Consider the following 17,931-nt stretch of genomic DNA (forward strand, 5'->3'; position numbering starts at 1 on the left):
GCCTCGAAAACCAGAAGTGGAATGCGCACGGCGAAGCATCGCGCTCTCGCGGTGGCACTGGGCATGCTCGGTGCCCAGGGCAGGTTTGGGCGGCGGGGCGGACGCTTCCTCAGTCGCCGGGCGCCTGAGCCGGCCGCCGAGGCATAGGTGGAGGTTGAGGCTGCCGCGCGCCGCGGGAGGAGCCTCGCCCTCGGCGGCGGCGGCGGCGGCACAGGTGGCGCGGGCCGCGCGCTGGGCGCAGCTCGGGAGCGCTCGGCGCCGGGCGCCGCGGCGGCTGCAGGCTCGCGCCCGTGGCGGCAGCCGGCCGAGCGGAGCAGCGGGTGCGGCGGTGGCGGCAGCTCTCCCAGCTCGGCGGGCGGCCGCGGTGCCCGGAGCTCAGAGGAGTCTCGAGGAGTCCCGAGGAGCCCCGAGGAGCCTCGAGTCCGCGGAGCGCGCGGAGCGGGGCAGGGGGCGCTGCGCTCGCCGCTCTCGGAGGGGCCGCCGGGCCGGGCGCCGCGCACTCGCGTCGGGAGCCGCCTCTCCCCCGCGGCGCTCGCCCCGGCTCCCCGCCAGCATCACTTGTCCCGCGGCAGCGCTCAGACAACAAAAGCGGAAGATGCTGCAGTTGGGCAAGGTCAGGACCTTGCCCTGAAGCCGGGCGGCGGCGCGCACGCCTTTCCCCGGACTGAGGAGCTGTCGCTCGTGGCGGGTGCATGTTCGCGAAGAAGAAATCGGGCGCCGCGCCGTTCGGTGAGTTGCCAGCGCCGGGCTGCTGGGGCCAGGCGCGTCCTTCTCCGCGTCGTCCTCCTCCTCCTAGCCGCCGGTGGGGGTTGGTCCTGGGCTCCCAGTGGCAGCGGTGGCGGCTGCGTGGTCCTGCCCGCCGGGGGAGGACCGCGGTCGCTCCGGGTCCCCTCTCGGAAGACGGCTCTGCTGGGAATGGGGGCCCGGGTTAGTGCCTTTCTTGGAGCGTTTACCAAGTGGCTTCTCTGCGTGCTCCCCCTCCCTGCCACCCATCTCCCCTGGAGGAGGCGTATATAGGGCAACACCAACAATACTGCTCCCTGCCACCGTCCAGAACATACACGCTGCATATATGACGTCCCTAATATAGAGAAGAAGACGGGGTGGGGGTGGGGAGGACTTCCCTCCAGTCTTTTGCCCTTATGTTCAATGTCATTATGATGTTTGGCTAGAACAAAATGGAAATACTTAGTCATATGCATCCATGACCATTTCTTCGGTCTCCCTCTGCTCGCCAGACCCACAGCCCCCTTGGTCTATATTTAGCGGCTTCCAAGCAAGCATTTTCAGCTCGATTCACAGGTTTCGGGGGCTTCTGCGTCCTGACAATAGATAGCGAGGTTCTGGAAAGCGCCACCTGAAACCCAGGTTTGGAGAGCTGGGACTGTGTGCGGGAGATTGCCATGCGATATTTGGGTGACCGGTAATTAATGGCCGAAAGGAGAGCTGCTGCTCCTTTTTGCAGACCTTCCTCTTATTCTGGTGTGTAATGTGTTTCCATCGATTGCTACTCAGCTGCTTGGAGCCACTACGTTCAGAATTAAGTCATTAGATGTGGTGCAGCCTCCCTGGTCTGCATGGTAGGAAAACAGTCTCAGGGATTGTTGGTGTGTGTGTGTGTGTGTGTGTGTGTGTGTGTGTGTGTGTGTTTCTCACAAAGAACAGTTACTTCCAAAACGCCTAAAGTTGTGTTTCGCTGTAAATGTGGGGCAATGAAGGGTGTGGGAAAAGAGAAAAAGAGAAGCAGGTTGTGGTGCCAAGGTGTTTTCCCCCTTGTGTGCCTCCAAAGATCTGATTTGCTTTGGCTCTGAAAGGTGGTAGTCTCATTCATGCCTAATGTTATCAAGTAAATACGTTGGTTTAAGAAAAGGGATCTGTTAGACTCATAGTGCTGGGCCTGACAGGCATAGATGTTCACTTTTAGGAACTGTGTGACCAGTATTCTAAATGCTCGGAATTTTCTGCAGGGACTTCAGAAATAGGGAAATAGGGAGGTGCTGAAACTACCTAAGAGTTACCTCATTGTGTATCCCTACAGTCGCAGCTTAGGCTGCTGCTGGTAGTTCAGTTCATCCCTTTGCTGTTACTAATTCACCTACAGGATTAAAAGATTTTGGAGCTGCACCACTTCTAAAATCCCATGAAGTGTTTAATAGGACCATGATCGAGTTACAGGGATGAAATTGCATGATTCTGGGGGCTCGCTCTCGAAGTATGACAGATAGGGGTGGGGACATCCTCAAATATGGACTAGTTGCTTTAAACCGCTATAAAATCTCTTTGCCACATGCAGAATCAATTTTCTATGTTTTGGGGAGAATGTTAAGTGGCATCCTTACTGGTCTGTGGGTTAAAATATTTGAGGGCTTGAATGGAGATGGTTGCATTTGGAGTCAGATGCTGAAATTTGGGAGTCCTGTAATCATACAGCTAACACGTCTCAGCATTGCTAAACAGTTAGGAAGGTTTGTACAGAGTGAGTTAAGTGGATAGAGTGATTCGGTTTACCAATATTGCTTTAGTTTCACCTCTTCCCACTCGAGAACTTTACAGGAGCACTTTGAACATGCTATTTTGCTCGTTGCATTGCTTTAATGTAAAATTTCTTTCAAAAACAAGCAGTATGTGAATTAGATGTCCATTTTTCTCTTTTCTCATTTTGAGTCTGAGGTTACAGTTTTAAACATGGTTCTTAAAGGACTAGTAGATATTGTTCCGTGCCTATGTGTGCAGACAGAGAGCAGCTGAGAGGCATGGGAAAAACTAATGTATTGATACGTGAGTTTCATGTTATGTTGTGGATTGAAAGTGAGAGTACCTGATTGAATGGCAGTTATAGTAGATACATGAGGTTGTTGCTTTAATAAAATTGTCATAGCCTTGTGGAATGAAGTTATTTAATTTGGTGTATGTTTGTGTAGTTGTATAACCTAATCATTATAGATGTCACTAATGTTTTCATTGTAATAAAAGTCATGCACTGTCAAATTACAGTATTTCCATCAACTTCACATCTTTCACAGTAGAATACAGGCCAATTCCTTCTCCCAGTGAAATGATTCACCAGAGAGAAAAATGAAATTCAAATGATATTAGTTTGGAAATGCAGTTTATATTTTTGTTAAATCATTTCTAAGGGTAATATCACTTTCATAATGACCATTAAAATTAAAAAAGAAGTAATAATTTTCTCAAATATAACATTAGTTTTGACCTATAATTGAATACACAGTGCTCTTCCTGAAAATGTTATAGAACTCGCTAGTCACTGTTGTGCTTTATCAAAGTTGTCTTTTGTGCAGTATGCATGCATGAGGCAGAAAAGAGTTCTCCAGAGTAGTTTCATCAGGTTGTCCTTATGTGAGAAACATTAAAGTTACATTTAAAATAATTTGTAGTAGTTTGTCCATAAAGGCAGGTATACTTTGAATGAACTAATGCATCTGGTTGTAACCAGCCAGTTGAACTAAAATGGGAAATGTTGCAAAGTGCTCTTTGACTTTTCTGATGATTAACCATAAGAAGATAAGGAGCACCCATTTATGCTTGTTTCTCTGTGAACATTATTTTCACTTTTTTCGTAGGGAATTAGCGATGCTAGTATCACTCTTTCTAAAAAGTTTCAATTTTAAAAAATAAAGATTGGTTGAGAGTCCTTTCACTTGAACGCTATAATGCAGAGGATAAAAAGATACCTAGAGAAATCAGGCAGATATCTTTAAATCCAGTACTTCTGTAGATGATTTGGTACAATGGGTCTTTGCTGGCTGATTTACAAGTCAGATTCCTCCCTGGGTTTCCATGATGGGTTTTCATCATCCATATTGTGAGGGTGTCCTCAGGGCTACATACTCTGATGGCTTTGTGATACCTGGTATGTGGATGGGGGAGAAAAGTTAATTTAAGTGGTAATAGTTCATGATACTTGTTGCTGGCTTCAAGTTTATCTGATTATGTGCCAAAGCAACAGCTTTTATATTAATGTAAAATATTAAACATGTCATAGATAAATAGTTTCTATCACATTGTCTGCCAATCTAGCTTACTGATTAAATAAACTGCCTGGTTGGGTTTAATGAATCCAATTATATTCACAAACAGTACTTTCAACACAGGAAACTCACAGATGTATTTTATCATACTGTGCTTTTAGTCCATTAAAAATGTTAAGACTGATAACAAAAATATGCAGTTATGACACCTCTAGTTGTTTATCTTTTGATCACATAGCAGTTAAGTGTAATTTCAAGCTCTGTATCATGGTTAATTGATTTGTAGGAAATGTCCTAGCCATATTAGGATATTGAAGTTTTACTCTGTATCAATTAGTTTTTGACAAATTGGAAAAAATGGCTAAATAAGTGAAACAGTGCTTTCTAGATCTAGAAGCTTCCTATATGAGACAAATATTCACCTGTATCCCTTGGGAGATTTTTGAGAAGTTATCTGTAAAAGGAATTACATAATCGAAATTTATTATTCCATTAATTGTGATTTTAAGTCAAATATATATATTTCTAGAGAAAAGTTGATCTCTGCCCTACAATGAATATATATAATATTGTAATATATATTAAAATATTGGGATATATATATATATATGTGTGTGTGTGTGTGTATATATATATATATATATATATATAATGATGTATATAGTTGATATATATACATCATTATATATATGTAATGATGTTTTGGATTCTGTTTCAGGTAGGTGCCGAGATGTGGAGAGAGCAATGGCTTTGGATGGATCCTAGCTCAGTCTCTTCTTAGCTCAGCCCTTGGCCATTTATGTGATACTCAGATTTTAGCTCAGTGTTATTAAGCTATAAAATGGCTATAAGACAAAAGATAGGTTTCGGGATAAAGTAAGTGAGTATATAAGGAACTTGTAAATTGTAAACATTTGTAGAAACACAAGAGTCTATATACACATATTAAGATGGATACTATGCTTCACTTATGTATTATAAAAATATGTTCTGTAGGCCACCACTCTGTAACAAAGGCTATTAAGTGGAAATATTCTTACCCTACCCATATTTTAATATTACTTCATTATGTATATTTGCATATAAAATATATCAAATGTTCTACTCTGCAATGTAACAGTCCTTTATATATATAATATTGAAGCTAAAAGAGAAGTAAATGACACGTCCCAGCATCATTATTGGAAAATATTTCAACCTAATAGTCAGAAATGGCAGAACTTTGATACGCTTTGTTTTTTTAACCCTCACCCAGGGATATATTCCCATTGATTTTAGAGAGAGAGGAAGGGTGAAAGAGAGAAACATAGATGGGTCGCCTCTCGCACGTGCCCTGACTGGGGATCAATCCCGTAACCTTGGTATGTGCTCTGACTGGGACCAGAACCCGCCACCTTTTAGTCTGTGGGACTATTCACCAACCAAGTGAGTCACCCAACCAGGGCAGAACTTTGATAGTGATTAAGATTAAATTTTCTACAATAATAATATGGTACAAAGGATAATATAGACAATTTAATAAGCATCACTCTTGGTTGAGGTCAGATGTTAAATATCTGCTCTGCTTAGAACCACGGAGCATGAGTTCTATCATGATATCATTGTGACAAAGAAAAGAAACTATTTGTTTACCTAATAAATAGAAGGCCCACAGCATCCCATTCCACTCCACTCCACCTCCTGTTCAACTCAAGTTCTTAAAAAAATAAAGTGTGTGCATTGGTACCTTTTTGAAATAAGTGGTCATTTTCACATATCATTTCACTCTTAGCTTCAGTGGAATATCCAACTGCTCTGGGCTTGATCACCCAGCTCCTGCAAGGTAGAGCTCTGATCTTCAGCAATGTGATTTTATGACAATAACGCTTGGATGTGCCTTAGAATTTGCTATAGACTGTGACCTGTGTAACAGTTGATAATTTATCTTCAGTGAGAAAAACATTTTGACAATAAATTTGGTTATTTATATTCAAATTTATGTGTTGTTGTAGGAACTGCCAATTATAAGTTACCAGAGTAAAATACATGCTGTAATAAAATACCTTTCTGTTTTTTTGGATGAAATAGGCAGGTGAGCCAATTATGTTTGACTAAAAACATGTAAGTTTCAAAATTTCTACAAGTTTTAAGTGATACCAAACAGATTAATAAATGGGTTGCTTGGTTTATAGTGTTGGATTACAGCAATAGTTAATTCTATCATTAAAATTAGTATGTTGTTCTTTATAGGTAAGAGTGGAATTTTTGTTATTAATAAAAGTTTTGTCTAATGTGGTTACCACAACTGTCCTTAGAAATTTGATCAAATATATATGTACTAGAGGCCCAGTGCAGGAAATTCGTGCACGGGGGGGGGGGGTGACCCTCAGCCCAGCCTGCACCCTCTTCAATCTGGGACCCCTCGAGGGCAGTCAGACATCCCTCTCACAATCCAGGATTGCTGGCTCCCAACTGCTTGCCTGTCTGCCTTCCTGATTGCCCCCAACCGCTTCTGCCTGCCAGCCTAATCACCACCTGACAGCCTGATTGATGCCTAACTGCTCCCCTGCCAACCTGTTTTCCCCTAACTGCCCTCCCCTGCAGGCCTGGTCACCCCTAACTGCCCTCCCCTGCAGGCCTGGTCACCCTTAACTGCCCTCGCCTGCAGGCCTGGTCCCCCCCAACTGCCCTCCCCTGCAGGCCTGGGTCCCCCCACAACTGCCCTCCCCTGCAGGCCTGGTCACCCCTAACTGCCCTCCCCTGCAGGCCTGGGTCCCCCCCAACTACCCTCCCCTGCAGGCCTGGTCACCCCTAACTGCCCTCCCCTACAGGCCTGGGTCCCCCCCTACTGCCCTCCCCTGCAGGCCTGGTCACCCCTAACTGCCCTCCCCTGCAGGCCTGGGTCCCCCCCAACTGCCCTCCCCTGCAGGCCTGGTCACCCCTAACTGCCCTCCCCTGCAGGCCTGGGTCCCCCCCAACTGCCTTCCCCTGCAGGCCTGGTCACCCCTAACTGCCCTCCCCTGCAGGCCTGGGTCCCCCCCAACTGCCCTCCCCTGCAGCCTGGTCACCCCTAACTGCCCTCCCCTGCAGGCCTGGTCCCTCCCAACTGCCCTCCCCTGCTGGCCATCTTGTGGTGGCCATCTTGTCTCCACATGGGGGCAGGATCTTTGACCACATGGGGGCAGGATCTTTGACCACATGGGGGCAGCCATCTTGTCTGTTGGAGTGATGTTCAATCTGCATATTACTCTTTTATTGGGTAGGATAGAGGCCTGGTGCATGGGTGGGGGCCAGCTGGTTTGCCTTGAGGGGTGTCCCGGATCAGGGTGGGGGTTCCCTTGGGGTGTGCGGTGGCCTGGGTGAGGGGCCTGTGATGGTTTGCAGGCCGGCCACACCCCCTGGCGACCCAAGCGGAGGCCCTGGGATCTGGGGTTTATTTATCTTTTACAATTGAAACTTTGTAGCCTGGAGTGGAGCCAAGCCTTCTGCTTGCTCCGTGGCGGCAGCCATTTTTTGGGGGATTTATGTATCTTCTATAATTGAAACTTTGTAGCCTTAAGCGGAGGCCTGGGCTGGCCAGGGTGTGGGGAAAGCTTGGCTTCCTCCATCGCCGGGGGCAACCCTAGCCTCCTGCTCTTTCCAGCTCCGTCGCTTCCGCCATTTCTGTTTGGGTTTATGTATCTTCTATCATTGAAACTTTGTAGCCTTGAGTGGAGGCCTAGGCTGGCAAGGGCAGGCGGAAAGCTTGGCTTCCTCCATTGCTGGGGAAACCCAAGCCTCCCTCCTGCTCTCTGTGGCCGTAGCCATCTTGGTTGGGTTTATTTGCATATTTGCTCCTGATTGGCTTCTGGGCGTGGCTTGTGGGTGTAGCAGAGTGATGGTTAATTTGCATATTAGTCTTTTATTAGATAGGATGAATAAATATGCATTTAGTAACAGGTTTTATATAATTTACTAGTGGCCTAGTGCATGAAATTCGTGCATGGGGGGGTTCCCTCAGCCCAGCTTGCACCCTCTCCATTTGGGGACCCCTAGGGGGATGTCCAACTGCCGGTTTAGGGATCGGACCTAAACTGGCAGTCGGGCATCCCTCTCACAATCTGGGACCACTGGCTCCTAACCACTCAACTGCCTGCCTGCCTGATCACCCCTAACTGCTTCTGCCTGCCTGCTTGATTGCCCCTAACCCCTCTGCCTGCCTACCTGATCACCCCTAACCTCTCTACCTGCCTGCCTGATTGCCCCTAACTGCCCTCCCCTGCTGGCCTGATCTCGCCCCCAACGCTCTCCCCTGCCAGACTGATCTTGCCTCAAACTGTCTCTGCCTACCTGATCAACCCTAACTCCCCTCCCATACTGGCCTGAGCTCGCCCCCAACTGTTCTCCCCTGCCAGCTTGATCTCTCCCCCAACTGCCCTCCCCTGCTGGCCTGATCTCACCCCCAACTACCCTCCCCTGCCGGCCTGATCTCGTCCCCAACTGCCCTCTCTGCCTCAGCCCCCACCACCATGGCTTTGTCCAGAAGGAAGTCGGCTGTCCGGAAGATGGCCAGTAGACTCAGTCTAATTAGCATATTACCCTTTTATTAGTATAGATAGATTATATAGGACAGGGTTGCCTAAATGGGGGGGTGGGGAAGCCTTTTTCAGCAGGAGGAGATGCTCTTGGCAGACAAAAATACATAATCCCTATACCTGGACTGATAGCCAGCCATATGCACTATACTGCCAAACCAGTCATGAAAAAATTGAACCGCTTTCTTACAACTTACACCAAATAGCTGTTGCCCTTAAAACTCCTCCTCAGCCCCCATCTTAGGTTCTGCCTTTGCAATTCACCCAGATTAGGTTCTGATTGGTCAGTTTCTATGCCAGTCAGCATTAAAAGCTCCGCCTCCTAGGCAGCCATTGGCTTCTCGCACTTCACCCAGATTTGGTTCTGATTGGCCGGTTTCTATGCCAGTCAGCGTCAAAAGCTCCACCTCCTAGGCAGCCATTGGTTCCTCGCAGTTCACCCAGATTTGGTTCTGATTGGTCGGTTTCTATGTCAGTCAGCATCAAAAGCTCCACCTCCTAGGCAGCCATTGGCTCCTCGCACTTCACACAGATTTGGTTCTGATTGGTCTGTTTATATAGCAGTCAGTGTCTCTGGGCCTATCTCTGGGCCTGATCAGAGAGGTGGGGCTGATAGTAGCCCCCGCGGAGGCCCGGAGAGAAAGAGAGAGGCAAGGGCTGATCAACAGCTGCCATGGAGGCTACGAATCAGACCCTTCTTCTCTCTCCAGACATCTCTCTGGGCCTGGTCCGAAGCCCCCTTGGCAGTCAGTGCTGGGTCGCCGCACCCACAGCTGCAGCCATCAGTGCTGGGTCGCCATGGCAACCCAACACTGACTGCAGGACTGACTTCCGGTCGGTCGAGCCTTTGGTCGTTTTGGATGTTACAGACCCTGGGTTTTTATGTATTAGAATTCTTTTGGTTTAGGAGTCTCTTCATAATCTTATGCAACAACCTAAACCACAGAAAGGTATATATTTACCTTAAATTATAAAATGAGCAGAAATGTGGATTGTTTGGTATTTTTAAGGACCTCAATAAATATCACCCCCACTAACCCTTCCAGGTTTTGAGAAAGTTGGAATATTGGAAGAAAAAATATAAAGGAGTGGCCATCAGAGGTGAAATGCTAGTTTTGATTAGATGTAGTTTGGTATGATGCCAAAGGACATCCCCTGGACACCTTGGCCTTCTTCCTGCCGTGCCTGTCCCCCCCCCACACACACACAGGGACAGAGCTGCCTCTGAGCCCTAGAGCCCAAGCCTTGCTCTCTCTAGGCAGAGAGACCTCCAGAGGAAGGAAGATAAGCCAGCCTGGTCCCCTTATTCTTCAGAGTCGGGTAACATGGAGGGCTGGGGGAAGGCCAAAACTATTTTGTTAATGAAGTTCCCTTTACCTGGAAGGAAGCATCCCAAGTAGGGAAGAAATGTTCCTCAGTGACATGTGTACAAAGAATTCTAGTTGTAGAATTTGGGATAAAATAGCTTTCACAGTATTTTGCTTTAGTAGTTGAACTTTTTAAATATTTCATGGTATTTTGACACTATATCAGGAATTATCAGGGGAGTGTCTAATGCCCTGGCTGATTTATAGAGAGTATGGTCCATGAAATTCAACTGATTTATGTATTGCCAGCTTTATAATAACTCATTCTCAGTATTTCTTCCTTACTCCCCATGCTAGATCTTGACTGCCAGTAATTGGATGGCTTTGGAAGTAGTGAGAATTAGGCATAAAAAGGAAAAAGTCAAAATCTGACTTCCCAAACCATATATAAATGATGATCCATGCAAGCTTTTATCCATAGCACTTTCTCCCTCGGTGTTGATAATTAGAGTTTGACTGTCATTTAATATTTTAACTTTTAATAGGAGCAATCATGGACACTGTCAATAAAGAAGAAAAATTGAATTTCCAAATAGACATGATGTTTTATTTGCCTATGAGCATGGCTACTCAACCAAAAAAAAAAGGCTCACTTCTTAAAATAAATTTTATTCTTCTCTCTCAAATATTTTATTTGGACTTTCAAACATTAGAGTAACATAGCAGTTATTACCTTCAATTATGCTGGGGTTCTTTTCCCAGCCTTACAAAGGGTTCAGCATTCTGGAGAAAGGGGCTGTGTGCAGATTCGTAAAGAAGTCCAAGGACGAAAGATAATTTTGAAAGGCATTGGGGGTCAGAGGATCTTCAGCTGAAGGAGCTAAAGACTCCTCCCTTGTCTAGGACCCCGTGCTTTTATTACAACACAATTTGTCCTAAGGCAAGTTGGAGATATACACTTCAAAGGGTAAGGTATCAAAGGGTACAGAAGCATTGTCAGTTTGGGGAATAGCCTAAAGCTGTTCAGGTGTTTGACCAACAGTAGGAAATAAAATGCCCTGAGCTGTCTGGCAGCAAACAATCCTATTCAGGTTTGGGGGAAGTGCCGTTTAGCCATTTCCAACAGGTAAACTACATATGTGGCTCACCCTTGTTGAGCCGCCCAAGCTTCACCAACCTTTTGGTGAAACTCTTGTAATTATTACATGCTGGAATTGGTTTCCGGCACAATAACACAGAATAATTTAATTTCCAGGAAGAGCAACTTCTTTGGCAGCAAACAGTCTCCCAAATATAAAAGAGCCAAAATTCAGTCTCTCGTCTCTAACACAGTCCTTACTGGTGCTGAGCATGTTTCTGTTTTGGAGTCCCTGGGTGAGGGAGGTGGTGGTGGAGTTCTCCAGAAAGGCACACCAGTGTAATGGGCTGTCTCAGAGACTAGAAATCATGTCACATTTACTCAGGACCTGAGGTGGTGCAGGACGTCGGGGGCACATACTGTGTGGATGAGATTATTTGGCTTGAGTTGGGTTGGAAAGAATAAAGTGAAATCCATAGTAGGTGCATAGATATATCATGGCACCTCTATCCAAAGAAGGGTTATGCAGCTATGAATTATCTTTTCAAAGAATAATTATAGGGGAAGCATTCATGGAACTGAAGGTTAAGAAGAAAGTCGAGGCAAAATACTGTATTGAATATGATACTCAGAATACATACCCACACATGTATCCACACAAACACAAGAGCATAGCATTTATGGAAGGGTTTCAAGTGTTTTGTTCTTTTTAGCTTATGTTTTCATCAAATATAACATAGTTTGATATCTGTTGCTCAGGAAAAAAGCATATCTTTAAATTTTTTGAAAATAATCCTATCTAATAAAAGAGTAATATGCAAATTGACCATACCTCCACTACACCCACCAGCTACACCCACCAGCCAATCAGGAGGGAATATGCAAATAAACCCAACCAAGATGGCTGCAGCCACAGAGAGCAGGAGGGAGACTTGGGTTTCCCTGGCAATGGAGGAAGCCAAGCTTTCTGCCTGCCCTTGTTGGCCTAGGCCTCCACTCAATGCTACAAAGTTTCAATTATAGAAGATAAATAAATCCCAACAAAAATGGTGGCAGCCACGGGGCTGGGGAGAGCAGGAGGCTAGGGTTGCCCGCGGTGATGGAGGAAGCCAAGCTTCTGCACACCCTGGCTGGCCCAGGCCTCCGCTTAAGGCTACAAAGTTTCAATGACAGAAGATACATAAATCCCAACAGAAATGGCTGCTGCCACGGAGCGAGCAGAAGGCTTGGCTCCGCTCCAGGCTACAAAGTTTCAATTGTAGAAGGTAAATAAACTCCAGATCCCAGGGCCTCTGCTTGGGTCGCCGGGGGGTGTGGCCGGCCTGCAAACCACCACAGGTCCCTTGCCCAGGCCACCCCATGCCCCAAGGGAACCCCCACCCTGATCCGGGACACCCTCAGGGCAAACCAGCTGGCCCCCACCAGTGCACCAGGCCTCTATCCTATCTAATAAAAGAGTAATATGCAGATTAACCATCACTCCAACACACAAGATGGCTGCCCCCATGTGGTCAAAGATCCTGCCCCCATGTGGACACAAGATGGCCACCACAAGATGGCCAGCAGGGGAGGGCAGTTGGGGCCAATCAAGCCTGCAAGGGAGGGCAGTTGCTGCCAATCAAGCCTGCTGGGGAGGGCAGTTAGGGGTGACCCGGCTGGCAGAGGAGGGAAGTTGGGGTGACTGGGTCTGCAGAGAAGGGCAGTTGTGGAGCGGGGGGACCCAGGCTTGCAGGGGAGAGCAGTTGGGGGGTACCAGGCCTGCAGGGGAAGGCAGTTAGGGGCAAACAGGCTGGCAGGGGAGTGGTTAGAGGGTGATCAGGCTGGCAGGCAAAAGCAGTTAGGGGCAATCAGAAAGGCAAGCAGGTGAGCAGTTGGACATCCCTCGGGGGATCATCCTTCGGGGATCGGGCCTAAACAGGCAGTCGGACATCCCTCGAGGGGTTCCAGATTGGAGAGGGTGCAGGCTGGGCTGAGGGACAGCCCCCTCCCCCTCCGTGCATGAATTTTGTGCACCGGGCCTCTAGTATTATGTATTTGCTTTGGGATAAATTTCATTAATTAGCTGGGTGTCTACATGGAGTGCATCTTCTGCATACTCTAATCAGGCCTATACCTAGATATTCTTTTTTTTTTTTGTATTTGAGACATATTGAGTAGGTTTAGCAAGCTGATGTCTTCTTGAGAACTCTATGGCACTTGAGTGAACTATTCTTACTTTTTTTTTTTTTAATTCTCACTCAATATTTTTCCATTGATTTTAGAGAGAGTGGAAGAGGGAGGGAAAGATGAGAGAAATAAAAATGTGAGAGAAACACATCAATTGATTGCCTCCTGCACACACCCTGACCAGGGCCCGGGCCAGGGAGGAGCCTGCAACCAAGGCATGTGTCCTTGACCGGAATCAAATTTAGGACCCTGCAGATTGCAGGCTGACGCTCTTTCCACTGAGCCGAACCAGCTGGGGCAGGGAACTATTCTTTTTTTAAAAAAAATGTGTGTGTGTTTTTTCCGATTTCAGAAAGCATGCATGCTCATTAAAAAATTGAAAATATAGCCCGGCCAGTGTTGCCTAGTGGCTGAGCATTGACCCATGCACTGGTTTGATTCCCAGTCAGGGCACATGCCCAGGTTGTGGGTTCCATCCTGAGTAGAAGGTAGCCAACTGATTCAGGAGGCAGCCAACCGATTTGATGTTTCTCTCTCATCAGTGTTTCTATCTTGCTCTCCCTCTCCCTTCCACTCTCTTGGTTTAGGAGTCTCTTCATAATCTTATGCAACAACATAAACCATATCTTTTTAAAAACATATTTAAAACATTTTAGAAATGATAAAAAGAAATTAAAGTGTATGCATAAGCTCAAGCCCCAGAAATGACTATTTTTTTTAATCAGAAATGCTAACCCCTACACATTTTTTATTTAAAAGATTTACCATATTCTGTGTTGTTACTTTTTAACATGTAAGGGTCTTTTAATTGGTATTCATTTTTAGTGTTTGGGTTTCATACTTTTTGTAACATGATTTACTTAAATAACTTGCTACTTTGGGGTATTTTCTGGCAGTATAGATGATGCTGTAATTGAAACTAAATAGTTTTCATCAGGTTATTTCTGAAGATTCATTCCAAGAACTCGATGTTTTCAAGCCTGCAACCCTGGCATGTTCCCTGACAGGGAATAGAACTGGAGACCTTTTGGTGTATTGGACGACACCCAACTGAGATGCAGAGGCCCGGGCTATTTTTTTGTTTTTTTTGTTTTTTTGTTTTTTTTTGTATGAGATGGAGTCAAAGATTTCCTTGAATCTAAAACTAAATCTCTGACCTCCATTACTAAATGGTTATAAAATATCCCATGGTTGTAAAGATATGCCATTGCATATTGTCCATAGGAAGAATTCTCCTTTATTCATCATTGGAAGTAATTCCTGTTATCTCTTTATACCACTTCAAAAATTGTCATACCAAATAGCTCAAAAAATGGTTCCTCTGTGTTCTTTTTTTTCCCCTTTTGCACAGATATTTGCTGTTTAAAAGGGGAGTAGAACGGAGCCCTGTGGTTCCTCAGAGATTGAAGTCTGCACCAGTGTCCCCAGAATATTATTTTCTCTCATGGTGGGCTGCTGAGTCTGGCACCTGGGAGGCTTTATCAGAACAGTTTTAGAAGTGTGAACTGTAGCTGGCTTCCATTTTCCAAGCATGTTTCCTTAAATACTTTGAACAGAATTTCAGAGAATTCTCATCACGCTAACTAGAGCCTGTCAATAGAAAGAAATCATGTGTAAATCATGAAAAACAACCTTTAATTTGTTTTTTTTCTCAAAACTTTTGAAGGACGTACAGAGGGAAGTTCCTGTCCCTCATTGTGCTTCCTAATGAGTAGCTAAGTGCGAGCCTCTCAAGAGGAGATGCTGCTCATGCTTATGGCAGTTTCGGATATGGGTGGTTTTTTTCTTACACACCTGAAATCTTCTTTCTGTGGCTGAGGACAGGTTGCATGACACATTGTATAGTGAGTCCATAGTTCTTGAGCAGCTGAGCGGATTCATGGGCGCCCTGAGCTTGTCCAGTGAAACCCAGGAAGGAACAGAGTGTGAGAGGAGAGCAGCAAGAGGATGGCTGGGGAGACTGACACTTGCTTGGGTGATGAGTGACGGGCGACATCCCTTCTTCCTCGGCCAGTACAGCCTGTGGGCATCGAAGACTGTGTTCTGCTGACTCTGAATGAGGGGGTGGGCATTTGGTTAACACCTAGTGAAGAGTGTGGACGGTTTAAGAAGAAGAAGCAAGTAGCTTGAATTAGTTTTGGCAACAAAACTTTTTTTTTTAATGGACTGGTCGATTGCTCATTGATTAATCTATTCACTCAATAGGTTGTGCTGATGATAAGTTTTGAAGAAGCACTAGGTTATAAATAGTAGCAAACAGCATGCTACTCCAGAGCTAGAAAAGCTGTCCCTAGCCGCGTAGTGTAGCCATTTCCTCTGGCTGAAGGGTAGTGAGCTACTTCTGTTCTTTCCAAACTAGGATTTCAAATGCAGGTGGCTGTTTCCCATCAGAGGCCGACATCCTTTCTTTTCTTCTGTGTGTCAGCTCTATTAAAATGAAGTAATTGCTATAGAACTCGAGCTCTTGTAGTACTCTACACAATGTAATATATGAGTATATGTGGCTCCCTGCTGGTGGCCGGATAGGTTATGCATTTCACAGGGGTGCAGCTATGCCTACAGAATGGCAGGTGGCACGCAGCCGCCACTGGGAGAGCAGGGTGACAGCTGACCAGGTGCTGCCTAGCATTGGAAAGGGTGTGGGCGGAAATACAAGCAAAGTGCTTCTTTTGAGTTTTATGGCATGCTAGTTGTTGCAGGTGTTTTCCCATATTTTATCTTCTGAAAGTGAGGATCAGAATTTTGAAAACAACATAACAGATTTTTGAACCCAGAGTAGCATTTGTCATGTTCGGTTATTCGGAGAAGCTCCTTAGTTGATATTCACCTGAGTTTAAAAACACATGCTATTTCTCACAGTTAGTCATCATTCTAGCTTAATTGGCAGGTCCAGGATGTGGTGGCTAGATGCGTTTTTCAGTCCTGACCCAAAGAAGATGCTCTTAAATACAGGTACTTTCACAGTTTCTGTCAATGTCCTTTATGCTTACACCGCTATATTTGGTGCCCGTGTACTTTTCTTCTTCTTTTTACTTTTTGGACTGAATTGCTTGGTGGTCCATAAGGGAAAATTCTATTACTTAGATAGCTGCTCATATACTGTTGGAGTAATTTCAGTTTTTCTGCTGAATAGTTTTAGTATAAGTAGAACATCATTACCTATATGTTCCTTGCTAACATATCTTTGATGATAGATATTGCTGGTTATTTGGCAAAAGGTAGGATTGCTTCTACATCCAGGAGGCATTGAGAAGGGCAGTCAAGGAAGGTGGGTTATCCTTGTATATGCACATGGTCCTCAACACTTTGCACGTGGAAAAGTTTGCCGTCATCCTCAAGAAGCTAAGCTGCCTGTGCTTATTAAGCTAAATATATAGATACAGTATGAGATTTCAGGTGTTGCAATGTGCAGATGTGTGATGTTATACAGAATATCATGTCAGAAGAATTTAGGAAGCTGTTTGTGGATCACCAGGAGAAGATGATAGAACATTTTGATAGCAGGTCTATAGACTGCTCTGTGGCACTGAGTGGATGATGGAGTACCATGCTGAATGGCATAAATACTACCTCATTCCAAATGTGAGACTCTGCCATGTTCCCCTCAGTCACAGAAGTTAGGAAAATGTGTTCAATGGCTTGTCTGTTGTGATGGTGCAACCTGACTATGGAAGGAAATGAGAACACTCTAAGAGATGGTCTTAGTTCAGGCTGTCATAACTGCTTACCAGGACTGGGCGGCTTAGACAACAGATACTTGTTTCTCACAGTTCTGGAGGCTGGGAAGTCCAAGGTCACGGTGCCTGCTCATTCGGTTCCTGGTGAGAGCTATCTTCCTGGCTTGAAGACAGCTGCCCTCTTTTTATGTTCTTGTTCAGCATTTCCTTGGTGCCTCTCTCTCTCTCTCTCTCTCTCTCTCTCTCTCTCTCTCTCTCTCCCTCCCTCCCTCCCTCCCTCCCTCCCTCTCTCTCTCTCTCTCTCTCTCTCTTCCTCTTATAAGACCACCAGTTCCCTGATGAAAGCCTCATCTCCTACATAATCTAGTGCTAATTCCTCCACAGAACCCATCTCCTCTTTGAAGGTTGGTTATTAAAATTAATTTAAAATTCATCCTATACTGATGTAGTACAAGTAGGAACTCACAAATATTAATACATATCTGGCTTCTAAGTGGATGCCCAGGTAGGATAAAATTTTAATATAGAATAATCATTGAATCATATAACAGAATATGTTGAAATGGGAAGATGAAAGACAATCTCTGGCTGCTTGAATGTCAGAGGTCAATGTGATTGGTTAATAAGCTAGTGTGTTCCCATGTACAGATGGAATAGGATGCTTCTACCTATCAGGCCGGTTGTGCATGATTCCTGGTGTCCTCAGTATAGCAGGCTGTTTTCCAAGGCCTGTGGTCTCCTATTAAATGAAATACAAATATGCCAGGAATTGTGCTGCTGGAGAATATTAAGCTTATTTTTAGAATAAAAAATAGACCTGTGCAACGTTTGTGTTTTCATAGAACAATAATTATCATCGTAAAAAAAAAATAGTGGGCTATAAAATAAAGGGAAATGTTGATTTAAAGGATAACTTTCCAGACTTTTTAAAAAAATATCAAGACATGCATTATTTTAAGAGCAAGTATTGGTATTAAGGGAAAATTGTGAAAAATATTATATATAATTATCAGGAGTGGATTTATTTTCTCAAGGTGAATTTGTATTACATTTCCCATTATATTTAAATTGAAGATGCCATTTATGATTTGGAATATTGCCAAATGAAAGAAAAGTTAATTATTTGAAATTAATACAAAATGATCCAAATGTCACACT

General features: G+C 45.1%; 1 protein-coding gene across 6 annotated transcripts in view; it reads left to right on the forward strand.

Moving 5' to 3' along the window:
- The first annotated feature begins 278 nt into the window (after positions 1-278).
- The window catches only part of CTNND2 (catenin delta 2), an 804,920-nt gene continuing 787,267 nt past the window's right edge, over positions 279-17,931 (forward strand). For all 6 annotated transcript variants that reach the window (XM_080680431.1, XM_080680434.1, XM_080680433.1 and 3 more), the window contains exon 1: positions 279-729. In XM_080680431.1, the coding sequence (XP_080536557.1) occupies positions 693-729 (37 nt within the window). In that variant the 5' untranslated portion in view covers positions 279-692. The remainder of the gene's footprint in view (positions 730-17,931) is intronic.

This window comes from Plecotus auritus (assembly GCF_963455305.1).
Source record: "Plecotus auritus genome assembly, chromosome: 7".
NCBI classification, from domain to species: domain Eukaryota; kingdom Metazoa; phylum Chordata; class Mammalia; order Chiroptera; family Vespertilionidae; genus Plecotus; species Plecotus auritus.